The sequence below is a fragment of the Vipera berus genome (genome assembly GCF_964194415.1).
Source record: "Vipera berus genome assembly, chromosome: 3".
In the NCBI taxonomy this organism is placed as follows: Eukaryota; Metazoa; Chordata; class Lepidosauria; order Squamata; family Viperidae; genus Vipera; species Vipera berus.
Window position 1 is genome coordinate 124,677,407 of NC_138204.1, and position 27,566 is coordinate 124,704,972.

General features: G+C 40.4%; 2 protein-coding genes across 2 annotated transcripts in view; both read left to right on the plus strand.

Moving 5' to 3' along the window:
* The window catches only part of SEMA5A (semaphorin 5A), a 209,796-nt gene that overhangs the window by 50,070 nt on the left and 132,160 nt on the right, over positions 1-27,566 (plus strand). The window lies entirely within an intron of this gene.
* On the plus strand, positions 22,922-25,131 carry LOC308665791 (protein CDKN2AIP homolog A-like). The gene has a single exon (XM_081324022.1). The coding sequence runs from the start codon at positions 23,056-23,058 to the stop codon at positions 24,451-24,453; it is 1,398 nt and encodes a 465-aa protein (XP_081180148.1). The 5' UTR covers positions 22,922-23,055; the 3' UTR covers positions 24,454-25,131.

A 27,566-nucleotide genomic window follows, 5' to 3' on the forward strand; every position in this document is an offset into this window, starting at 1 on the left:
CCTCTAGGACTGACCGGTTTGATCGCCTTGCAGTCCAAGGGACTCGCAGGAGTCTTCTCCAGCACCATAGTTCAAAGGCCTCAATTCTTTTGCGCTCAGCCTTTCTTATGGTCCAACTTTCACTGCCATACATTGCAACTGGGAAGACCATAGCCTTGACTATACGCACTTTTGTTGACAGGGTGATGTCTCTGCTTTTTAGTGTGCTGTCTAGATTTGCCATGGCTTTCCTCCCGAGGAGCAAGCGTCTTTTAATTTCTTGACTACAGTCCCCATCTGCAGTGATCTTGGAGCCCAGGAAAATAAAATCTGTCACTACCTCCATTTCTTCCCCATCTATTTGCCAGGAATTGAGAGGGCCGGATGCCATGATCTTGGTTTTCTTAATGTTAAGTTTCACTCGCAACAAGAGACTCTTCAGTTCCTCTTGTATGTGATATACAATCTTAACTTCCTGGATTATAAACAATAGCTATTATGGTAGACAAAAAGGGCACCAGTAGCTTCAGTGAATGATGGAATACAACATTGGCATAAAGAGCCAAAATTCTAAGTACCTGACAGCCACCCATGCCCTTAAAACTGATCATGCATTTGATTGGGAGATTACTGAAGTCCTAGACCACGCAAAGAAGCAAGAAAGCAAGAAAATGTCTAGAAGCTTACTCAAGAAACAGATCCATTGAGCTGGATGCCACTCAAGCAGCCATCTGATCCAAAACACTCAAAACAAGCAAAAGAGAACCAATCAAAATGGAAACCTTATTCCCAATAATCTATTATTGGATGTTTCCTGTGAGGTGTAAAAATCACCAGTCAGCCCCTGCTGAAAAGAGCAGAGGGAATGGCCTTGGGGGGACAGGAGGAAGAGAGAAAGGATGGCAACGGTCAGATAAAGGATGTCTGACAATGGGGCAAGAATGTAACGTGAGTAAAGTTCTTTTCCTAGTTCTCATGAAGATAAAGGGACAGAGGGGGAAAGAGCATTCAGACTTGCACGATTCTATTACTGAAGCTTTATAATAAATGTAGTACTGACTATATGATGTTGGTTTTTTAGTCTGATCTACCTTGAATGGTTGACACATACCCCCCCCCTTGAACCTTTTTACTAAGTAAGACTTGCACAGGCAAGAGGTGAAATTTCTACAGAAAACCCAGTTAATACTTTGGCATTAATCTCACAACACCTGGAGTACCTAATCACAAGGTATAAATATCTACTTGGTGAATAACGTCTACCTAAAAGTCATTTTCTCTAATTAAAGTGCCTTCATTTCATCTTCCTTGTCCTGTTTATTATTATTATCCCCATGCATATAATAATCCATGCATCTCATGAAGAAAATAGTACTTGCATGTATGCCATGGTTAATTTTAAAATGCCATGAAAACAAATGATCTTTTTTTATTATTAAAGAGTTTTACAAAAACAAAATTTTACAATATATCCCCAAATCCCTCCCACCCCAAACCCCCCCACTCCCCCCCCACTTCCCAGAGCTAAATACAGGATTATAGTTACAATAATCATATTCTAAATAAAAATTATGCATAATATACAATTAACCAAATTCATAATGCGCTTTAACTCTCTGTTAACATAACTACAAACAATGTACCAATAACAATATCCCACTAAAATCTACTCATAAGCTAAATGATACTTTTTAGTCCCATATTTGTTTTGAATATAATTTATCCATCTCCTCCAAACTGAAATATATCTTTCCTGTGAATGATCCTTCAGATAAGCAGAAATCTTAGACATTTCTGCAAGATTCGAAACTTTAAACACCCATTCTTCTACAGTGGGCAAACTATCCTTCTTCCAATATTGTCCCATCAGTAACCGTGCTGCCGTTATCATGTTCAACATCAAGTTAGTTTCTTTAACATCACAATCTACAACAATGCCCAATAAAAACAATTGCGGGGAAAACTTTATCTTTCTCTTAAAAATCTTTTGAATGTTCCACCAAATTTTAATCCAAAAAGCTTTTATATTTCTACAAATCCACCACATGTGAAAATAGGTAGCTTCTAAACTACCACACCTCCAACATTTAGACTGTAAATTAGGATACATGTTGGACAGCTTCTTGGGATCCAGACGCCATCTATAAAACATTTTACAAATGATCTTGTATACATTCACTACATTTCTGGGATCAACTTTTTGGTCTTGTGAAGAATACAAAATTGTGGCATTATTTTATGGGTTGCAATATTATGATTGTTCTCTCTGAGACACACATCTTTTAAAGTGTTTTTTAAAACCTAGATACTGTTTTGATGTTCAAGGATATGTATACATACACTTCAAATGATGAACAAATATAAAACCAGAACATTCAGTTATCTTGTAGATATTTACTTAAAACACTTAAAAAACAACAACAATAACTCAGACCTGGAATATGGAAACAATATAAACAAACAGTTAAAAAAGGTAAAGGTAAAGGTTCCCCCGCACATGCGTGCTAGTCGTTTCCAACTCTAGGTGCCGGTGCTCATCTCCGTTTCAAAGCTGAAGAGCCAGCGCTTGTCCGAGGACGTCTCCGTGGTCATGTGGCCGGCATGACTAGACGCCAAAGGCGCACGGAACACTGTTACCTTCCCACCGTAGTGGTCTCTATTTTTCTACTTGCATTTTTACGTGCTTTCGAACTGCTAGGTTGGCAGAAGCTGGGACGAGTAACAGGCGCTCACTCTGTTACACGGCACTTGGGATTTGACCCACCAAACTGCCAACCTTCTGATCGACAAGCTCAGCGTCCTAACCCACTGAGCTAAATTCCTGGTAATTTTGCAACGATTAAATTGGGATGAAAACAACACATCCCATTTTAGTTTAGTGATTTGTTATTGTTCCCAACCATTTGATTTTTTTTGCTTATGAATTAATAAAAGTTGAACAATATAACTATTGGTTGAGTTGAATTTTTAATTTTCCATAACAATCTCTAGTTACAAGAATTAGATCGCGTGTTCCAAATTACTTTTTGTTTCTGTTTGAAAAAGAGAGAAACTTTCATTGTTTCCTGTGGTCTTCTGTATATTAAGAAATTACTGTTTTCTTGTAACTCCAGTAGTAAAAAGAATATTATGTCTTGGACAGTGCAGTTGTCCGACTTCCGGTAGACGTTGCCCCAGTTTATCCTTATCGGCAACATTAGAAAACCAGCAAGATTCTCCTCTCTTCTTTTTAACTTACATCATTGCAAAGGCTAAGCATATGTGCACGTAATATGAATCTATGTCAGGAATTATTTTGATACTTATACATATAAATAACTTCCTCTACAAGTATTTTATTTTTAACATTATGGTAATATGAAGCACTGCAAGGTGATAAATTGAGACCAAAGCCTGTTACGTGCATTTTAACATTTGAAGACAGGCTGGCATCAAACAACTTAATGACATTTGATAATACAGGATGGATTAAAATCTCGAAGTCTGGAAAATCTGTCAAGTACCTGGTCTCCTTGTTACCCAGAAACCTGTTGCGTGTACCTGAGAAGCTATTGTGCTTTCTATCTGTGGTAGTACTTTTGTATGTTACCATCCAGCGTTCAACCTACTGTTCCTTGGTAAAATGTTTGAGAATATTAATGATCTCCAACTACAGAAGGTCCTGAGTGGAATGGATGATCTAGAACAGACATGTCAAACATAAGGCCCAGGGGCCGGATCTGGCCCGTGAAGTGGTTTCATGTGGCCTGCGAAGCCATCCTGGAAACAGTGAGGGAATGGCCCCCACTGCCTTGGCCCTGGCCCAGAGACCCTCCTTCTGCCAGAGACCCTCAGATTTGTCCCACTCCTGCCCAGGCCCCCATAGGCACCCTTGATGCAAATGATGTAGAGCTGGCCATGCCCACCCAGTAGGCCATATGCACTCTAGCCACGCCCACCCAGTAGGCCACGCCCACCCTGGCCATACCCAGCCGGCCCCCTGAGGGCAACCGCAATGCTGATGCGGCCCTCAATGAAATTGAGTTTGACACCCCTGATCTAGAACCTTTTCAGTCAGATTTAGGCTTGGCAATGAAATGGAGACTGCATTTGTTCCTCTTCTGGATGAACTTCAATTAGGTTTGGAGAGGTGCCTCTTTCCTGACCTTGTCAAAAGACCTCAGTGGTATTGTTGTGTATGTAAATAGTTGCAAACAGGGAAGATTGCAGATTGCAAAGGTAGTGGGGTTTGAGCGGGAGATTCTGTTGCAATCATTGGTTGCCATAAACAAGAAGCGGGAAAATAGTCTCTAACGATTGGTTACAGTTCAAACAGTTCCACTATAAAAAGGTTGCAACATTTGACAGTTGCCAGTTGACTTTGTGTATTCAATAAACTCATTCCTTGTTAAAACCACTCTGAGTCCTCGTCTATCAGAACCAAACAATTGGCGACGAAGGTGGGATAGACAGAAGACCAGAGAATTGGCGGAATTGTCGCGCAAAGGCGGCAAATTCGAATACGTGTCAAAGTCAACCGAGCGGCCGCGGCAGAATAAGAAAATTCTCCGAATGGCGCAGATTGGGTCATTGAAGGAATTCGACCCAAACTTCCCCGAAGATTGGGAAGAATACGTCGGACAGGTCGAAGGGTTCCTGCTAGTGAACGGAATCACCGACGACCGGAAAAAAGCGGCAGCATTACTGACGATTTGCGGCACACCGGTCTATCGAGTCGCTGTCGGTCTGTGTCAACCGCAACCGGTCTCAAGCGTGCCGTATGCCGATCTCCTTGCCAAACTAAAGGTCCACTTTACACCTAGGAGATCCGAACTATTCTGGCGGCGCATCTTCGAGAAAAGAAACCAGAGGCCGGGAGAGTCCATACAAAAATTTGTCGCTGCCGTCAGGGAAGCCGCAGTACGATGTAAATACGATAATCTTGAAATAAGAATTCGTGACCGTGTAGTACTGGGCTTGAGGGACGAGCAGCTACAAAACAGAATTATATCCAAACCCACTGGCGATCTGCAGGAGGTGATCGACGAACTTCTAACGTACGAATCAACCGGGTATCGCGACCCCCCCCGCAGTAGCATGGCAGCATCGTCCGAGATCAACCAAGAGGGCTATGTGGACTGCGGGGAGGCGGACCAGCAGTGGGAAGAAGATATCGCCGAAGTCTCCAGGCGATTCGGAAAATTGGCGCCAAGACCACCCAGAAGCGAAGGGCCCGAACCTAACCGACGTCAACAACCCGCAACTCCACAAAGACAAGCGACAGGGCCACAACGACCATGGAGGGACACCGCAACCAGACCGCGCGAAAATGAACCACAGAACCGGTGCGGCAGCTGCGGCGGCAACCATCCCCGCGCATCTTGCTGATTCCGCACCGCAAAGTGCAGGGCGTGTGGGAAGACCGGCCACATCCAGGCCATCTGCAGGAGCCGTGCTCGAGACAACCGCCTCCACGAAGTCGATGTGTGGCCCGAAGGTAAGGTAACCCCTAACGTTAGTGGCAAGGAGTCCCTTAAACCCTGGGTAAAAATTCCAAAATTAGGGGAGGTGGCTCGAGTCAACCGCAGGAGAATTGGGAAAAATGGCAATTTTCCAGAAGGAAAATTAAAAATCATAGTCCATCTGCAAGGGGTTCCTTGCAGAATGGAAATCGACTCAGGGGCTTCAGTATCAATAATTTCCAGTGAAACCCTTGATAGGATTGAACAAATAAGTGGAAGAAAAATTCCACTTAGTTCAACAAAAATTCAATTAACCGATTTCCAAAAAAGCCCAATTAAAATAAAAGGGAAAATTAGTCTTCGCGTAGAATTTAAGGGATTTAAGGGGAATTTAGATTTAATAGTAACTGAGGGTCATAGGACTAGCCTAATTGGCATTAACTGGTTCCCTGCCCTGGGCATTTGGATCGGGGGAATAAATTCAATAATTAAAAATAAGACCCTCGAATCAGTCTGCAATGAATTTGCAGACGTATTCGACGGATCCCTCGGTAAATACAAAGGACCCCCAATTAAATTCAATCTAGACCCCTCAGTAAAACCTATCAGGCTTAAGGCCCGCAGGGTGCCTTTCGCCCTGAAGGAAAAAATCGAGGCCGAGCTCGAGAGGCTTGTAGGCCAAGGCGTGTTAGAACCTGTTGAGGGTGGTTTGTGGGAAACGCCGATTGTCACACCCCTCAAACCCAATGGGGATGTGAGAATCTGCGCTGACTACAAAGCCACCCTGAACATTGGAATGAAAAAACATGCTTACCCGGTCCCGACGGTGAAGCAGGTCCTCGCCACGATCCAGGACGGCGCCATGTTTGCCAAGCTAGACTTGGCGCATGCGTACTTACAGTTGACTGTTTCCGAAGAGGCTGCAGAAGCACAGACGATAGTTACCCACAAGGGGGCGTTCCGAGTCCACAGACTGCAATTTGGCATTGCAGCAGCTCCAGGCATCTTTCAAGAAGTGATGGAGAGGACCTTAAAGGGCATACCAGGTGTATGCCCTTACTTTGATGATGTCTTGATAGCTGGAAAAAATGAAGAAATGCTAGTGGAGCGGCTGGAACAGGTATTGGGAAGATTTAGAAGGGCTGGTTTAAAACTAAAAAGGGAAAAATGTTGCATTGGGGTTAAGTCCACTGATTTCTTGGGGTTCAGGATAGACAAGAATGGGGTCCATCCTACCCCTGAAAAAATAAAAGCAATTAAATTAGCTCCTGAGCCTAGGAACAAGGCTGAACTACAAGCCTTCCTTGGCTTAGTAAACTTCTACCATACATTTGTACCCCACAAGGCTGCCATTGCAGAACCTCTCCATAGGCTCTTAGATAAAAAGACTCCTTGGCAGTGGCAGAAGAAACATAGAATTAGTTTCCAAACGTTAAAAGACATTCTTTCCAGCCAATCAACTGTAACCCACTTCATAGAAAATAAACCAATTTACCTAGCGTGTGATGCTTCACCTTATGGTGTAGGGGCCGTGATCAGCCACTTAGACAACCAAGGAATGCAAAGACCCATTGCATATTATTCCCGGACACTAACCAAGGCAGAGCGAAATTATGCTCAGATAGACAGGGAAGCATTAGCAATCGTGGCTGGAGTTAAAAAGTTCCACGACTACCTGTATGGAAGGAACTTTACCATACTGACAGACCACAAACCCCTGTTGGGACTGTTTACCACAGATAAACAGACTCCCCAAATCATGTCACCCCGGATGCTTAGATGGTCCATTTTCCTCTCAGCATACTCATTCTCTCTTCAATACAGACCGGGCAAGGACATGGGGCACGCAGATGCCCTTAGCAGACTGCCCTTAAACATCACCGAGGGTGACCCTGCCCCAGTGGGACAAATAATGTCCCTACAGGACATCCCTGACTTGCCTCTAACTGCTAAAGACATAGCTGCGGCAACAAATAATGACCACAATTTAAAGAGAGTAATGGCCTGGGTCCTGAGCGGGTGGCCAAATGCCAACCCGGATGAAAAATACATTCCCTATTTTAGAAGGAAAGATGAACTATCAGTTCATCTGGGTTGCTTACTGTGGGGAAATCGCGTGGTTATTCCTGGGATCCACAGATCAGCTATTCTATTAGAATTACATGAAGGACACCCAGGAATAGTACGGATGAAAGCGTTGGCTAGGAGTCACTTGTGGTGGCCAGGTCTGGACAACGACATTGAGGAATGTGTCGCAAATTGCCATTTGTGCCAACGTTCTAGGCCAGAACAACAACACACCCGTACGCATAAGTGGGAGTTAGCTAGAAATCCTTGGTCCAGGATTCATATTGACTTTGCTGGACCTTTCCAAGGGTTAACATTCCTGGTGGTGGTTGATAGTTTCTCTAGGTGGCTAGAGGTAGTACCAGTTAGTTCAGTAACTTCTGGAAGAACAATACAGGTATTAAGGGGCCTCTTTGCCACTCATGGGTTACCGGATGTCATCGTGTCTGATAATGGGCCACAATTCACATCTATTGAATTCCAGGATTTCCTCAAGGCCAACTCGATTAAGCACAAGACATCAGCACCCTTCCACCCATCCACCAACGGCTTGGCTGAACGAAATGTGAGGACCACGAAAGACGCCTTAAAAAGAATCATCCGAGGTGACTGGCATCAAAGACTGGCCGAATTTTTGCTGGCCCAACATTCGACCCCATGCGCTGCTACAGGAAAAAGCCCAGCTGAAATGAGGTGGGGAAGGAGGTTAACCACCAAATTGGACAGATTACACCCTGACAGACTTATACCAAGCGCCGAATTGGACATGCCAAATAGAACATTTAAAGTGGGGGAATTAATCTGGGCCAGGAACTATACCCAAGGGGACAAATGGATTCCAGGGGTGGTTACTGAAATCTTGGGTCCCTTGTCGTACATTATTGAGGGGGAAGGGAATAGGATCATTAAAAGACATCTAGATCAGCTGAGGAAGAGATCTAGTGGATGCTTGCCAGAAGATGGGGACCAAAATATATTGGGGGGAAACAGTACATCCAGGTTCAGTAATAACATCATGCCAGAGAGTGAGGGAGAGGAAAGGCAAAATAATTCACCCCCTGGTACTCAACAACAACCATTTAGTCAATTTGACTGGGTAGCGCCCCTGCGAGGTAGGCCAGTGACCACTAATCTTCAAGCACAAACAAATACACAAATCAGCAACAGGGAAACATCAGAGTCGGGTAGCCAAGAGCCCAGGTCCAACAGAGACAATCAGCCAAGCATAAATTCTGGAAAGGGGGTCCCTTGCAGCCAGAGCAATAGATACCCTTCTAGAATCCATAAGCCACCAAAATATCTAAAGGATTTTGTTCAGAAATAACAACAACTGGGGGGTAAGGGGTGTTGTGTATGTAAATAGTTGCAAACAGGGAAGATTGCAGATTGCAAAGGTAGTGGGGTTTGAGCGGGAGATTCTGTTGCAATCATTGGTTGCCATAAACAAGAAGCGGGAAAATAGTCTCTAACGATTGGTTACAGTTCAAACAGTTCCACTATAAAAAGGTTGCAACATTTGACAGTTGCCAGTTGACTTTGTGTATTCAATAAACTCATTCCTTGTTAAAACCACTCTGAGTCCTCGTCTATCAGAACCAAACAGGTATATAGTATCATTGACCATAGTATCCTTTTGGACTGCCTTCAAGGGCTGGGGATGGAGGCACAATTTTGCAATGGTTCTACAAAGGTGCTTTCAGTGGAATTTCTGGGAGGAATAGGTCAAGTCCTTGCCAACCTAAGTGTGGGGTGTCCCAGGGCTTGTGTTTCTTCTCATTTGGTTTAGTATAAACCAGTGGAGAGGTCATCTATCAGTTTGGGATCAGGTATGATCAATCCGCTGATGATATCCACATTTACATCTCTACCTCAGGCTTAACAGGAGATGTGTTAAAATTCATGACCGGGAGACAGTAATAAACTGGGCAAAATAAACCCCAGAAATATGGAGGTACAGTTGGTATAATTTTCTAGGAGTAGAGATGTTCCATTTACTGCTATGGATGGGATTGTCTTTTTGTGAAAGAACTTCTGCGTAATCTGGGGTCTCTCTCTCTCTCTCTCTCTCTCTCTCTCTCTCTCTCTCTCTCTCTCTCTCTCTCTCTCTCTCTCCTTCTGGGAGAGCCTTTGGCTACCTTTTTTATTGACTCATGCGCTTGTCATCTCTGTAACACAGCTTATATCAGGTTGCATTTAAATACTTTTTGCAAGCTGCAGCTAGTACAGAATGCAGCTGCCAATTTGCTGACTTGTGTGAGTCAGTTCAGCAGGAAAGCATCTGTTGATTGCTAGTAGACTTCTGAATTTAATTCAATATGCTCACAACGCCTGTAAAGTTTTGTATAGCTCTGTATAGCTTAGTCTAGCTGCTTCATGTAGAATTGTGCCCTCTAGGTTTAGCAGAGACAGAATGCTTTGGATGTTGATTCTAAAAAAGATAAGGAGGCTTGGAGTTTGGGGATAGCTGAGGTAGTTTTGTGGTAGGAGGATTTCCCAAATGCAAAAATTATTTTTATGAATGGCTTTGTTTTATATATTTTTTTTAAAAAAATGTGCTCATCATATGTTTCAAGGAATAGGTCACTTACAAACGTGGGCAAATAAATTACGTTAAAATTCTCCCTCAAAGAAATAACTGGAATGTAAGAACGTGAAATTGTGCAAGTTTTCAACACATGATTTCTAATGAGAATTAATCACCAAATGCATCTATTACATACTGTATTTGCATCCCCAAAATGAGGAAATATAATAGAAAATCAAGTTAATGAGAAGAATACTAGTGTAAAGTGAAAGTCACGTCATAAGAATGTTGCATAAATAATGTAAATGTAATAGTTGTGATCAAAGTAATTATAACCATGTTCTTGTTCCACTGATTTAGACAAAAGAATTAAACTTATGCATAAGTTTTATAAGTAGAAATGGCAACCATGGCAGATGATTGATCATCTCTCTGGAAACTTCTTCAGATTATAGTACCTTCAATTCCTCCATCAAATGACAGAAAGAAAGATCTAAATTTTTTGTACTTCATTCCTATGTAAATGAAAATGGTAATTTTATTTTATTTTATTTTTTCATCAGTAAATTACAACATCCTTTTCATCAGTAAATTACAACATTTTATCTGTGTTTCAGTTTGGGGAATAATCTATGGTAATAAGTTAATATGGTAACTTCTTCAGACGTTATTGTCTGTGCTTTAGAAAAATTAAAGATAAGATGAACTGAATAAATTAAAATGTAGTTGTAAAAAACTTTGAAGGCTTACCTGAACTTCAGAGTTGTTATATTGAGTCTTATACTAAGAAATGGGGTGGGGGGGAGAGAGAGAGAGAGAGAGATGAAATGAGGGCAATCATAAAAAATGGAAATTATGTTGAAAAATAAGTATGTAGATAAGTAGTGGAAGGCTTAACCTGGACAGTATATTTAACAAGTTGCATTATTTTGATCTTTTAAGAACTATTTTATGAAAATATTTTTCAGGGTCGCTTTGGGGTGATTTTTTTTGTGTTAGGAAGGAATGCTTTGTTCTCTCTGCTGCTAATTCAGCTAAAAAGTGAGATTCTAATGTGAAACCCCTAGATTAATATCAACAAATACAATTCAACTCAGTTGGATTTAGTTAAGATCGTGGATTACTGTCTTACTGAAGGTGCTAAATCAACAGAGGCAAAACTATTAGTAAATTTTATTTCTCTGTGACACTTTTGGGGAATAGGAATTACTCCTCTGTATTGTTGTTTGCAGAATAGTATAGTCCTAGTGTAGCTCTTCTATTTCTGCTATTTATTTATTTATTTATTTATTTTATGTTAAAAAGAAGTTTGGAAAAACAAATGAGAGAGATGAAGTGGGCAACACCTTGTAACTGGGTAGTTTTCAATCGGCTTCTCTAGAAGAGATACATCACATTGCTGGCACTTAACTCCAACTACAACAGTCATTACTTAACAACTGGTCACTTAGGGACCGTTCAAAGTTACAGCGGGCTCCTGCAAAGTTACTTATGACCTGGTTCCAGATTTCCAATGACCTCACACGCGGTCATGTGATTGCATTTTGGGCACTTGGCACCCAGCTTGCATGTATTGCCATTTGCAATGTCCTGCAGTCATGTGGCTGCAATTTTGAGCAATCAAGATAATGGCACATTATCAATCAGAGGTATTAACTATTTTTTCCCTTTTAACTAAGCAATAAGTACGGTAAATAATTTATTACTAGAGCGTATGGGTATATAAATTTCTGGTTTAAAATTTTCTGGGTTAAAAGGAAAAAAAAAATATAGGATTTGTAACCAGAATTGTTAGAGCTGGGGAATTTAGTCCAATCTTTTCCTTTGCTTTAGAATGAATTATGATACACTCATCTCTTAAAAAGCAAGCAGCAAAAGTGGCTAGTTAGATCCACCTCCTTCCCCCTCTGGTCTCCTCCCTCCCCTCCTCCCCCCCATTGAGAAGCTGCAGCAGAAATTGATTAACATGTTTTTAAAAGGAGACCCAAAATTAAGCTTTTTCCTATATACTATAGGCTATTCTACAATATCTTATTGCAATTAGATAAAATTTAAAAACAGGATATTGATATGTATTAGTGAAAATATATTTTAAATTTTGTTGATTGACTAGGTTATAACTAGAAGTGTACTAACTTGTTTATGTACTAACGGAATTAGAGAGGGCATCTCTGTTGATGTAACCTGGACTATTTATAACTGGTTATTTCTTATTTTAACTACCCAACCACCATATTGTTTCACAAATACATGTTTATGTAAATATTAAAAAATCAATAAAACTTGCATATATATATATATATATATATATATATATATATATATATATATATATATATATATATATATATATATATATATATATATATATATATATATATATATATATATATATATATATATATATATATATATATATATATATATATATATATATATATATATATATATATATATATATATATATATATATATATATATATATATATATATATATATATATATATATATATATATACATACATACATACATACATACATACATACATACATACATATAGGGGGGGAAATATAGGATTTGCAACCAGAATTGTTAGAGCTGGGGAATTTAGTCCAATCTTTTCCTTTGCTTTAAAATGAATTATGATCCACTCATCTCTTAAAAGGCAAGCAGCAAAAGTGGCTAGTTAGATCCACCTCCTTCCCCCTCTGCTCTCCTCCCTCCCCTCCTCTCCCCCCCCATTGAGAAGCTGTAGCAGAAATTGATTAACATGTTTTTAAAAAGGAGACTTTTAGGATGGAAATCAGCAATTTTCTCTGCTGCTTTTTTGGGAGGCATTTATTTACTTATTTATTTTCTTTGTGCTGTAGTCTGACTGCCACTGCAATTTACTGGAAGATTCTGGAGCAGAGTTCTAGGTGTCACAAGTTAATCTTTGTGCATTTGCAGGTGAGCTGCTGATTGTGCTCCTTGAATTTAAATAGTCAGTTATGATCAGTTCCTGGTCTGGAGTTCTAATGTCACCTGTTTATGTACCAAAGTAAGTCTCATCCTACTTGCGGTCTAGATATCTATTTTCAAATACACTGTCATGTCTAACAACCAGACAAGGTATGCCATACATTTGAGGACAAGACCAGATAATGCAATATAGCACAAATGCAGGTAAATATTAAGGCATTGAAAAGACTACCTAGGTTAATAGAAACTTCCACAACCTGAAGACAACGTGAATAGCTGTAGTACAGGTTCTCTGCTTCCGGATGTCATATATTGAATAAGGCTTCTTATTATTTAACACAGTTGCTAGCAATCACACACTAAAATTTACTTACAACAGTATTTCAGATGAAGAAGTAGTATTGTGAGTTGCCAAAGGATATTGTCAGTAAACTTGCAGGAAAGATGTGTAGGTTGAGACTAAAGGTTTCAGACAACTGAACAAATGATGATAAAACATATTGGTAAAATAATTACCAATAAATTTAAAGTGCTTGTTGTCAAAAGAATATAAAAATCTTGAAAACAGGAAACTCTTTAAAAGTAAGATTTTGAATTCTGCTTTTGGACTCTATACGTAAGGCAAAATTCACAAAGTTGTTAATGCAGAATATTCTATTCTCTCAAACAACTACGCCTACTGGGTGGATCTTTCTGTTGACTTTAATTCAGACTTATTTTCATCTATCCAGGATGGGTGGGCCTGAAACTACTCCATTCCAAATCTGGGCATATTTTGGTCCCAGTCTGTTTCTTTAGGTTTGTGACACATCATGAATCATAGCACTGTGACGGCTTCCCCCTTACTCCCAGTATTGGTTGCTTATAATGGAGAGGTTGCCCCTAGCATGCATCCACAATAATTCATTCTTTGGATCTTGATGGATTCACAGGAAGATAGAGAGTTTATATCCAGTAATTGACAGATTTGCTCTCAAATCAAAGAAGACTTGCAATCAAGCCACAGTTGATTCTCCCAATATTAGAAGGTCAACAACCAACATTTCGAAAACATCCATTGAAGAATCTGAATTCTGAATTTCTTATATATTATCTGTATTTATTTTACTTACATTTAAAAATAAAAAAACCAAATGACTGGTTTACTATCTTAAAACTCTTCGTCAAATACATTCAAAACTGTAAGTATTTCTGAGGCAACCTATATATCTGTCTGAATACTTTGCAAAAAGAGATCTCTGACTCAGTAAAAATGGTGATAAGAGAAGAAAATTGAGATACATAACCTTAGATACTGTGCTGGGCCATGGCATGCCAGTAACTGGGCCGTGCAAACAAGTGCAGAGAAGTGAAGCCCCATATATGAGATGCAGGCAACACACAAAAACATGCCCCCTCCTGTCCATGGCACCAGTCCCCGGTGCCCAAAAGGTTGGGGGCCTCTGCTTTAGCATTTCCTGGCCTCAACATGGAAGGTTTTATTCGGCATCTCATAAACAATCATTATCATCCTTTGGAAAATTCTGTCCAAGGACTGACAAAGATTTTTGCTTGGTTTAGGTGGCTATTGGTAATTGGGCATTTTTAACTCAAACTTTGTGGAAGTGCATAAAGATGAATTTCCACCTGCTGTGTCTTGAATCATGTGTTGAAATTTTATGTGGGAAAGGATGTAAGCTGGTGCATTGACCTTCAGCTTCTATCTGTCCGTATCTCTCCCAGTCAAAATGGCTTGTGACGAAGGCTAGTGGGAAATGTAGTCCAAACATTTGGAAGATACCATTTGTCTCCCCACCTATGCTTAGGACAGTGTCTATGCATGCCTGAAAATACTAATATTTAGCCATCCTGGCTCCAGGGATAATCTTTGTAGGGGGTAAGGGTTTCTTCGTCTGGATTTTAGAAATCTTGTAATTTTCTTACCAATCTTTAGAATATTGTAACATGAAAATTAGGAACAGGTTTTCTGAGCTGTAAACATATGTCCAGTGCAACTGTTCTTTCTCTTACTTCCCTGTTCCTCTTCCTCTTCCATGCAAATATTAAAGGATCTACAAATGGATATCCTTGTGATTAGTTATAACCAGAAAGGGATAAACAGGAGATAAATGAAAAATCGCTGCACCTCGTTTATATTGATATGGTAGACCATGAGCTAAAGCAGGGGTGTCAAACTCAATTTCATTGAGGGCCGCATCAGCATTGCGGTTGCCCTCAGGGGGCCGGGTGGGTATGGCCAGGGTGGGCGTGGCCTACTGGGTGGGTGTGGCTAGAGTGCGTATGGCCTAGTGGGTGGGCGTGGCCAGCTTTACATCATTCGCATCAAGGGTGCCTACGGGGCCTGGGCAGGAGTGGGACAGATCTGAGGGTCTCTGGCAGGAGGAGGGTCTCTGGGCCAGGGCCAAGGCAGTGGGGGCCGTTCCCTCACTGTTTCCAGGATGGCGTCGCGGGCCACATGAAACCACTTTGTAGGCCGGATCCGGCCCCCGGGCCTTGTGTTTGACATGTCTGAGCTAAAGAGTACTGATGGAAACGGCCAAGTGTACTGATGGAAGAGAGGGTCACCAGGGCAGTTTCTTAGTTAATAGCTAGTTAATATTAATGAGTAATGTGTTTTTGATAAAATCCTCTCTCAGATGGTTTGGGGAAGTAAGTGTTACAATGATCAAGATAAGTTATACTTAGGAAAAAGTATCGAAAGGGTATTTTTTAAAACATTTGAACAGATCTTAGTTCTCTGCCTTCAGAATTCTTTCTGAACTAAAGGATACTTCTAGGATCTCATGAGCAGACATGTTTCTACCAGCTGTGTCGCGCAAAATATGTTGGGGAAATTGTGGATGAATATAAAAAGGGGGATGATATTGAGACAGATAGCTCTTTTTTTTCTTTCCAAAACTCATTAGAGGCATGTTTGTTTTGGTCACAAGAATATTTCTGATCTCTTTATTTTAAAACAAGATAACATTCAGCAGGAAAATGACTAGTGCAAAATTCAGAGCCAGTTGGGACATTGTAGTTGTTATTGCCAATGAAAGCAAGCTTACAAATGGGAGCAAAGGCTGTTGTCCATCCAAGCTTGTCGGCCCTTCACTCCCACTATTGCTTCACCACCATCTATTTTGGACTAGATACAGGGGTAGGCAACCTTTGCTCTTTTATGACTCATGGACTTCAACTCCCAGAATTCCTGAGCCGTCCATGAGTCATAAAAGAGCCAAGGTTGCCTACCCCTGGACTAGAAGCTCCTTGGAGTCCGAGATATCAGTGCTGCTAATGTAACCCTACATGGGTGATGGCAAAATATAAATAATAAGTAAGCTAGGGCATCTAAGGTTTAAATACAGGTAGTCTTCGACTTACGACCGCAACTGAGTCTCAAATTGCTCAAAGCCTCAGATGCTAAGTGAAACATTTGTTAAGTGAGTTTTGCTCCATTTTACAATCTTTCTTGCCCAGTTGTTTAGTGAACCACTGCAGTTGTTAAGTTAGTAACCCGGTTGTTAAGTGAATCTGGCTTCCCCATTGACTTTGCTGGTCAGAAGGTCACAAAGGGGGAATCACAGGAGCCTGGGATACTGCAACCGTCATAAATATGAACTGGTAGCCAAGCATCCAAATTTGGATCGTGTGACCATGGGGATGCTACAATGGTCGTAAGTGTGAAAAAGGTCATAAGGTCACTGTTTTAGTGCCATTGTAACTTTGAACAGTCACTAAATGAATGGTTTTAATTCGAGGACTAGCTGTATTATTTTTTTCTATTTCATCCTAGAGTTCTAGGGCTGGCAGGTTTATACAGTTAGGTCTCAATGTATGACCATGGTTGAGACCAGAATTTCTGTTGTTAAACAAGGCAGTATTTTTTGCCATGGTCGTTCAGTGAATCACTACAGTTGTTAAATGAATCGTGTGGCTGTTTAAGTGAATCTGACTTCCCCCATTGAATTTGCTTGTCAGAAACTGGCAGGGCAACAAATGGCGGTCACATGATCCTGGGATGCTGCAACTGTTGTAAATACATGTTGGTTGTCAAGCACCCAAATTCTGACCATGTGACTGTGGGGATGCTGCAACGGTCATAAGGTTGAGGACTGGTTGTCACATTTTTCAGTGCTGTTGTAAATTTGAATGGTTGCTAAAGTAACGGTTATAAGTCAAGGACTACCTGTATAAACTAAAGCAGGGTCTCCAACCTTTCCTACTCTGCAGACCGGTGTTGGGGGGCAGGGTGTGGTTTCACGTGCACGCCTGCCACTTGTAAAAATGGAACTTTGCATGATTATCTACCACTTGTGTGGCCTGATTTCCAACGGGTGGCGAATTGGGGGTTTAGGACCCCTGAAATAAAACAATTAAAGTATTATTGTAATGGCTTAGTCCAGGGGTAGGCAACCTTGGCTCTTTTATGACTCGTGGATTTCAACTCCCAGAATTACTGAGCCAGCTTGGCTGGCTCAGGAATTCTGGGAGTTGAAGTCCATGAATCATAAAAGAGCCAAGGTTGCCTACCCCTGGCTTAGACTTATCATTTTGGGGCTAAGGATCATTCACGAGAACTTTCTTTATTTCATTTTCATCCTTTTCATCAAGCAGTATAAATGTCATGCTCTCATAACTTTATAATATCTTGTGAATATTTATTTACTATGGAAGTTTCAGGTGTCTCTTGTTCTGGAGATTGATACTGTACATCTTACTTATGTATAAGCGTCACAATATTTTTGCTAGGAAAGTAAAAAATGTTCCTCTGTCTAGTATATGCCCTTACTGCTGAAGTGATCACTATGTGCAATAAAATGTTTAAGGCTTCAAATGGTTAGTGATTACTTTCTGTGACTAAAATAGAAATTGGGGAAAAATGCAAAATATTTTTTCCTGGTCTAAAAACTAGTTATTAATATTTTCCCCTGAAACGTCTAGCAGACATATTGTTTCCCAGTGAAATAAAACAAAATATCCCTGCTGCATTCCCAGATGTATTAAATGAATGTTTGCCTGGCCTTTGGCTTCTGTTGAAATAAAAGTTCTGTGAATTTCATGGTTGCTGTGGATACAGGTAACTGCCTTTGGTTGAAGGGACACTTGCACAAAGCTTCCCTTGTCCTCTAACAGATTCCTGGACAAATAATTTCAAAAAAGAGGTAGAGTTATTTGTATAGGGGAAACTGGTTTTCCTATACTCATGTAAATGCAGTATCCATTGTGCTTGCGAGGGCTAAAGGAGACCTACATCACTGCTGGAATTGTGACTTTGAACACTGCTAGTTCTAAAGGCTGACTTCTAAGAGAAATAGTCATTTATTCTGTGCCATGGCTGGCTTCTTAGCAGGGTGCTGTGGTTGAGCTGGAAACATTTAAAAGGGTTTGTGTGTGTGTGTGTATGTGTACACCTACATATAAGCATTCTGATGTACTTCACCAGCTTGTCTGATTTTAAAAGACAACAAGGAGATGTTTACAAGACGCCTGAGAATAACAGACTGGCCAATAAAGAGATTTTTCTATTCCCAAGGTGTTACAAAGACTTGTCCTCATAATCCTTTGAAAGGTGGCGGGGGTGGGGGTGGGGGAAGGAGAGTGGGAACTGAAAGAGCAGCAGTTCTTTTGTTTTGGAGTCACTCAAGGGACATAGACTGAATAGGAAAACTTGGGTTTTTTAAAAATGTCCACCTTTAATTATAAATCTTCAATTATAGATCTCAAGCTGATTTTGCTCTTTAAAAGGAAGTTGACATTTCTGGAATGGATTCCTAGGGGGATAGTGAGTACGGTGGAAACACTTCGCTTCTGACATACTGATGATGCATCTGTTTCATTTTGCCATGCTAGCTGAGAATTCTTCATGCCCAGCAGATCTGAGAGGCAACAGGCTGGAGAGGTCTGCAATAATGCAAGCACTGGCGTTTGTAAGTACAGACATGATTATAGATACGCACGATCAGTGGCAATAGAGTTTTTCAAATGCATTTTGAGCTGCCACTTCTTTGATACAGCTAGACAGTTTCGCATGTATACATACACTTCAAATGACGAACAAGCGTAAAACAAAAACATTTCAGTTATCTTTTCTATCTAGCTTTCCCCCCACTAATCTGCAGTTGTAAAAATCATGCTGAATATTTGCATAGAGAACACCACTTGAAAAATAAATAGAACCACCTAATAGCCGCCTAAACTATTTAAGTGACCTACTGTTTTCACGCCATTAGGATGCTTTAGATTTTAAATGATTCTGTAATAGCTGCTGGCTGCTTTGGGGCAACTTAATCACAGTTTATCATAAAAGCTTCCCACCTACCAGAACTGCCAGGCATAATTGGCATGGCCATGAGGAGAAGACAGATTAAAAGTATTTACTTAGACTAATTTTAACTTGCTTCGTTCTCCAAAGCCCAACAAATTTTAACGGAGTGCAACAAATCAACCAAATGATAGCTTGCAAAGATGACTTGCCTCTACGACCTGTAGTTAAAATTAGCTAGTGATTAAGAGGCAATGTTAAAGTGGTTAGTCAAAAGTGAAAGCATTTGATTTTATTGCTGCCATGCTAGTAAAGAGTTTAGTGCCATAATTAATTGTAGTGCCCTAATTATGAGGAAGATAGTTGGGCTTGTTTGTTTTATAATGTGCCCTAAATTTATAGGGTGCGTATATAGGCTACTTGTAACACTGCAGTAGCAGAAGAAATGGAATGTCACTAGTTCGTATTATGTTGTTTTGAAATATTAACAACATACATTGCTTGGTGTGAAGTCTCTTTCTAGTAAATTTCATTTAGGCTGTTTTTGATGTTGCTAGTTTTAGAAAACATGCAGTTTGGTATTGAAGAGAAACTTCAGCAATGAAAGTCAACATAAAAATATTTGGGGCAAAAATGCAAATACTGAATAGCTGGAGAGAGTGTCATGTGCTACATTAGGGAGGAAGAAAAAGTAGTGTGGGTTACTCCTTGATTAGATTTGAAAACGTAGAATACTTATGCTTCTTTAAAAGGGAGTTACTTTAGAACAGGTGTGTCAAACTGCCGGCTCGCGGGCTGGACGCATCATCCCAAAACCGCACCCACCCCATTGCCGGCAATGGAGAAAAAGCTCCGATACGTTGCGCGACGTCATGTGATGTCATGAGTTTGACATGTCTGCTTTAGAACATCAAAGACATACTTTTGTGTCCTATCTTATTAGATCTCAGATTCCACGTAAGGGCAAAATTATTTTCAAGTAAGGATGGAACAATTAGTTATTTGAATAGAGTACAATAAACTTGTATTAATTACTCTTTCTATGTCACCATGCTGTTTAAATTTGGGAAAGTACTTTATTGGCCCTTTCCATCAATATTTGTTTTAGATAATATTGTTACAGTGTACTCTAACAATGGCTCATATGTTCATCTTAAAATCATATATATATATATGTATATATGTATATATGTATATATATATGTATATATATGTACATATATATATATATATATATATATATATATATATATATATATATATATATATATATATATATATATATATATATATATATATATATATATATATATATATATATATATATATATATATATATATATATATATATATATATATATATATATATGATTTTAAGATGAACATATGAGCCATTATTAGAGTACACTGTAACAATATTGAGCTTAAATGGACTCCAGAAGATGGTAGAGGACAGGAAAGCCTGGAGGAACGTTGTCCATAGGGTCGCGATGGGTCGGACACGACTTCGCAACTAACAACAACAACAATATATATATATATATATTAACAAACAAATGAACACTGGGATAGAATTAAAAACTAAAACAGTTTTTATTGCTGAAAAATCAAGCTTTCGTTGGCCAACTGCCAACGTCATCAGGATGGAGATGCTGGGGTGGGGAGATTCCGTTTATACTGTTGGTGTCTGCACTCTGCTCATGGAGCATGCTCAGATCTGTTTGTTGAGGTCTGCCGTATTTCTTTGAGTTGTCGCGCATCCGTTTTTGGGATGTATTTGTCTCTGGGTATCTGTTGTTAAAAGTGAATTGTTTATAGCTCCATGTGTTGTAGCCATAACCCTGGTCATTGTCCGTGTTCTCATGCCAGGGATCTTAAATGGTTGTTGCTCTTCTTCCTTGTGTTCGACATTGCAGAGTGGTTGTGTGCTGGTGCAACCTTGGATTTGATGCAATGAGATAATTTGTGAATTCTTGCGCTGTTTGTCTTCATGTCGCGCACGTCGTTGCTCTTCCCAATTTTTTAGTGCCTGGTATGCAGGGGGGAGGTCTATATGCCGGTTGATGGAGGAATGGTTTGAAAACCAGGCTTCCTTAAACAGGCGGCCGCCTTTAGTGTTGTCACTGGCAATAGCCTCAGTCCCTGCTAGATTAAAGGCATGGTTGTGTGTAGCCATGTGCGTCCACACCTGTGAACGTTGTTCTTGTCTTCTAATAGCAAGCTTGTGTTCATGCACCCTAGTCCAAAACGACTGAGGACTAGGGTGCATGAACACAAGCTTGCTATTAGAAGACAAGAACAACGTTCACAGGTGTGGACGCACATGGCTACACACAACCATGCCTTTAATCTAGCAGGGACTGAGGCTATTGCCAGTGACAACACTAAAGGCGGCCGCCTGTTTAAGGAAGCCTGGTTTTCAAACCATTCCTCCATCAACCGGCATATAGACCTCCCCCCTGCATACCAGGCACTAAAAAATTGGGAAGAGCAACGACGTGCGCGACATGAAGACAAACAGCGCAAGAATTCACAAATTATCTCATTGCATCAAATCCAAGGTTGCACCAGCACACAACCACTCTGCAATGTCGAACACAAGGAAGAAGAGCAACAACCATTTAAGATCCCTGGCATGAGAACACGGACAATGACCAGGGTTATGGCTACAACACATGGAGCTATAAACAATTCACTTTTAACAACAGATACCCAGAGACAAATACATCCCAAAAACGGATGCGCGACAACTCAAAGAAATACGGCAGACCTCAACAAACAGATCTGAGCATGCTCCATGAGCAGAGTGCAGACACCAACAGTATAAACGGAATCTCCCCACCCCAGCATCTCCATCCTGATGACGTTGGCAGTTGGCCAACGAAAGCTTGATTTTTCAGCAATAAAAACTGTTTTAGTTTTTAATTCTATCCCAGTGTTCATTTGTTTGTTAATTTTAACATGCCTGGGATTCGTATTTTTAATCTTATCAAGGAATATATATATATATATATATATATATATATATATATATATATATATATATATATATATATATATATATATATATATATATATATATATATATATACGTTAAATGCTTGTTAACAATTTAGATTACCTTGCTACGCCCCAAACATGGGACAAATCTTTATATATATTATTCTATGAATTCATGCTCTATCTTTCTTTCATAGAGTCTGTGACTATGGCAGACCTGCGCATTTTACAGCCCACAGACCATATCCAGCCTACAGGTTCTCTCAGTCCAGCCTTTGGCAGCAGGTGGCATTTGGGGGGGGGCAGGGCATTATCAGAGACAGGGGTGGAGTATCAGCAGTGGTGGAGGGCAGGATGGCGATAGCCCTCCACAACCATCCGAGTTTCTCATGTGGCCCCTTGGGAAAATTAATTACCTGGACAAAGGGATCGAATAGGAAGGGTGGAGATAAACTGAATAAATATATAAGGTGGCATCATATAATTCCCTCCAGATCTTATTTATATTTAATTTCAGTTTATCTCATTATATGTTTATATCTATTTGAAGTTTATATAACTTGTGTAATTCCTCAGTTTTGTAAAAGAATATCGTTTTTGAATCCATATGTATATACTGATGTATATACATAGTCCTTTTTAGCAACCACCTCATTTAGCAGTTACTAGCAGTTATGAGGATCACCTCCGGGGGATGGGGGCGATGTTGAGCGGTTTTTGCGCTAGGGCCGGTTTAAACGGGAAGCCAGTTCCTATAACGTAGGCCGGAACTAAATATTCCTGTGTCAGAGAGCGAGCTGCAAGCTGCCGGTTGTTAAGTGCTATTTCCCTGCGGCCCATGGCCGAAGGGGAGGCCGCCCCGGTAGCGGGGCCCGCCGCGGCGTCTAGCCAGGGGGACGAGGAAACGGGAGAAACGGGCGATACCGGCGTTGATTGGGTAGAAAAGTTGCGCGACGAGTGTGAGCCTGAGCAGCACTGGCAGTACCGGCGGGAGTTCTTGATTCGCAATGCGGAGGGTCTGTCCGTAAGCCGAAAGGACGACGCCGACCACGCGGAGCTCCGTCGCCTGGTCTCTTTCTCCAGGGTGTGGGCCAACCACGTCTTCCTGGGGTGTCGATATTCTCCGCAAGTGATGGAAAAGGTGATGGACATGGCTGTAGGCATCACAGTGACCAATGCTCCAACCCACACTGTGAGAGATGAACTGGTTGCCAAGGTGAAACGAGGCATATCCAGTAGCAATGAAGGTCCTTGCAAGAAGCAGGCTGTTGGTGCTGACAAACCGTTTGAAGTTAATAATGAAAAGTCTACAAAGGCAGAGTTGAGGGTGGAAACAGATAAGGAATCTCTAAAGAATCTAGAAAAAGATATATCAAAAACCCCAGAGAACTCTCAGTCTTTGCCTACAGCAGCTTCAGCCTTGACCCAAAAGGTAGAGCCTACAACAGCTTCAACTGTATCTCAGAAGACAAAATCTGCTTCAGCTTCAAAATCAACTCCCAATGTTGTGCCTGCAGCAGCTTCTGCTGTGACCCAGAAGATAGCTCCTGCAGTATCTTTAACTGGAGGAAGAATAGAAAGCAAAGCTCCTAATTATGAATCTACACCAGCTATTAAGCACAAATCTGAAAATATCTTACCAGTTGAAAAGAAAGTTGGCTTGGAAAGTACTACAGTATTAGCTTCAAAAAGTAGTTCACATACAAGTGTAGCCCCTATTAAAGTGCCCTGCAAGTTGTTGACAAATGAAGATGCAAAAGAAAGGCAACCATTTTTCAATAGACTCTACAAAGCTGTTGCTTGGAAGTTAGTTGCTGTTGGAGGATTTAGTCCAAGTGTCAACCATGTAGAACTCTTAAACTCATCCATTCAGTCTGTAAAGGTAACATTAGATGTTGAATTTATTCCACTGAAAGAGCTCGCAGATTTACCTCAAAATAAAAGCTCTCAGGAAAGTATAGTTTGTGAACTGAGATGCAAATCTGTATATTTGGGCACTGGCTGCGGGAAAAGTAAGGAAAATGCCAAAGCAGTTGCTTCAAGGGAAGCACTGAAACTATTTCTCAAGAAGAAAGTTATTGTGAAATTTTGTAAAAGGAAATACAAAGGAAGAGAAATTGAAGATTTGGTGCTTCTTGATGAAGAATCAAAACCATTAAATTTACCTCCTGCTCTACGAAATCCTCAAGAAATACTGCAGAACAGTGAACCTGTTACAGCCTATACTAGCAAATGATGTTTTATCACAATTAACTGAGTTATCTTTGTACAGTAAAGGAGAGTCCCAGATATTTTTTATTTCTTGGTTCTGTTTTGCAGAATAAATACCATTATTATTTTCACTTGGTAGTAAATGTAAATAATTCTTTAAAGATGTAAAGTGTGCAGAGATACGCCTTAAAATTTAGCACACTAGTGTGCTGTTTTATTTGCTAAATAGACTACTGAACTCTTATATTTTTTAACTAATCAAGGTACAGTTTGCTGGTCAATGCAGTCTCATTTTGTAACTCCTACAATTTGATAACAGTAATGCTCATTTTTGAACCCTGATCCTATAAACCATTAATAAAACACAGTCAATAACCATTGTACCTAGATGGTAAAATGTTATTTAAAAATGGAAATATTTAATCACCTGCTTCATGTGTTGGTCATACTGTTCACATGCCTGTTTAAAAAAGCAAAGTATTGATTTGGATTGTTTTAATTAAGTAGTAAGTAAGGGACGCGGTGGCTCAGTGGGTTAGGACACTGAGCTTGTCAATCAGATGGTCGGCAGTTTGGCGGGTCGAATCCCGAGTGCCGCGTAACAGAGTGAGCGCCTGTTACTCGTCCCAGCTTCTGCCAACCTAGCAGTTCAAAAGCACGTAAAAATGCAAGTAGAAAAATAGGGACCACTACGGTGGGAAGGTAACAGCGTTCCGTGCGCCTTTGGCGTCTAGTCATGCCGGCCACATGACCACGGAGATGTTTTCGGACAAGCGCTGGCTCTTCGGCTTTGAAACGGAGATGAGCACCGGCCCCTAGAGTTGGAAACGACTAGCACGCATGTGCGGGGGAACCTTTACCTTTAGCTTAGCAGTTATGATGGTGATGAAAAAGTAACTTTACAACCCATCCTTGCATTTACAAACCTAGCATGTCTATAAAACAAAGAAAAGCTAAAGGAAGATCATGAGCACAGTCATGGTTTCACCTACTGACCACTTTGCTTAGTGACTGAGTTGCTGGTCCAGTTCTAATGGGTAAATTAGGACTACTAGCATTGTGAATTGAACCGAGAAGATCCTAATTGTAGCTTGATACATCATAAAGGCTAAGTAATGAGCTAAAGATCCTATAAGAAAAGCAAATATTGCAGCTTTATTAATGTTTTCAAAGGAAGTTGTCATAGCAGAAGTTTTCTACGCCTTCGGATTTAGATACGAAGTTTCCTGGATTGTGGATCGTGTCCATTTTATCAGATAAATGGAAAGTACTGTGAAAAAGGATTTTATAAGTAGATACAACGGAAGGACAATAAGAGAAAGAGATCAGAACTTAGCAGACAGTAATTGTAAGTAATACAAGGCTTTCTGGAGTTTATCTGAAATATCCATTATGTGAATTTTTGGTTTTCAGACTATTTGTCTAATGAAGTAGACATGATCTACAAAAAATTATGCAAAAATAAATTGGTCAGCATTATTAATGTAAGTTTTTAAAATTATGGTCCAGACAATGTTCACTTAAAGGGTCTCCTGAGAAATTATTTTTAGACCCCCCTCCACCATAAGCTAATTAGTATACATAGACTAAAACAGGGGTCCCCAACCCCCGGTTCGTGGACCAGCACTGGGCCGCGGCATTCCAGCAACTGGACCACACAAACAAGCGAAGCCCCATCTGCCGGATGCAGGCAGCACACAAAACCACGCCCCCATTGGTCCACAGAAAAATCTTTCTCCATAGAACCAGTCCCTGGTACCCAGCAGGTTGGGGGCCTCTAGACTAAACCTTTGTTGTAAGCATTCATTAAGTACAGCCTGGCAGTAGAACTTTGATGGCTCTATACATGGACAACCGATAGGTTAGTATAAACATGTAATCCATTTGGCATGAAGACTGTTGAATATTTCCTATAGCACCATCTCACTATCATTTCTAGAGAATAAATAGAATAATTATATAGTTTTACTAGTATACATCTCCTTCAGATATACTTGAGGGGAAAAAAGCAAAATAGCAGGCAGTACAGGAGGAGCTGTAATTGGGCCACGCAGACCAGTGAAAGGGCTCTTAAATTTTCTAATATGCCTAAGAGGATTTTACTTTAATTAAGAACTAGCCTTTGGCAGTAGCAAATGAAATGAGCTGGACTGTTCAGGGTTTGAAATACTCCAAGGAACTTTAGCTACTTAAATAAGATCAACAGTTTAAACAATTCTAGCAAGAAATACTTGTTGCAAAAAAAAAAGTCAAATTCACAAGATAGAATTAGAAATGGAAAGAAGTGCTAGTTCTTTCAACTAAAAGGAGATTTTAGTTAAGATACCAAGTGCTATAAAAAGTTAGAGGTTGTGTTCACATATCATGCTATACCATAATTTGCTTTAACTACAATTTATTATTTATTTATTTATTTTATGGGATTTATATGCCGCCCTATCTCCCAAAGGACTCAGGGTGGCTAACAACGATAAAAACACAAAATACAAACATTAAAAGGTATTAAATCAAATTAACATAAAAACCCCCGTAACTTCCTCTTTGTGCCATGCCACCTCTCGGGGTCCCAAGACCTGTCATTAAGAAAAAGGCGACACAGGTCAGAAGGCCATTCCTGAGAGAGGGGGGACTCCCTCAGGGCTAGCAATTCAGCTGCAGAATAAACCCATGTAAAGGCCAGCAGTAACAATCAGACAGCCGGGAGGGACGAAATCGGCAAAAACAGATGGAAACGTAAATGATGGAAATAAGCCAAAGAACTGGACAGTGTAATCCCGAGCATGGTCGCTCTCTCACAGCAACCATGTGCTGTTCCAGCTGAGTAAGGTTGTCGTTCTCTCACCACGGCAAACCAGATGGCAAAACTCAGCGACCCCTGAAGAGACACCAGCAACAGCTCAATGTACTATCAAGTCAGCGTTGACCCTTAACCACATGAATATATTTTCCAAATGACAATCTATCCCTAACCTGCTCCTTCGGGTTTTCCAAAAGCAAATCCATTGTCACTGGAATTGAATCCATCTACCTTGCTGCTTGCTTTCTTCTGTTTCCTTCCACATTTCCCAATATTGTAACCTTCTCCAGAGAGATAGGTCTTTGCATAATGTGTCCGAAGTAGGATAATTTGAATCTGCT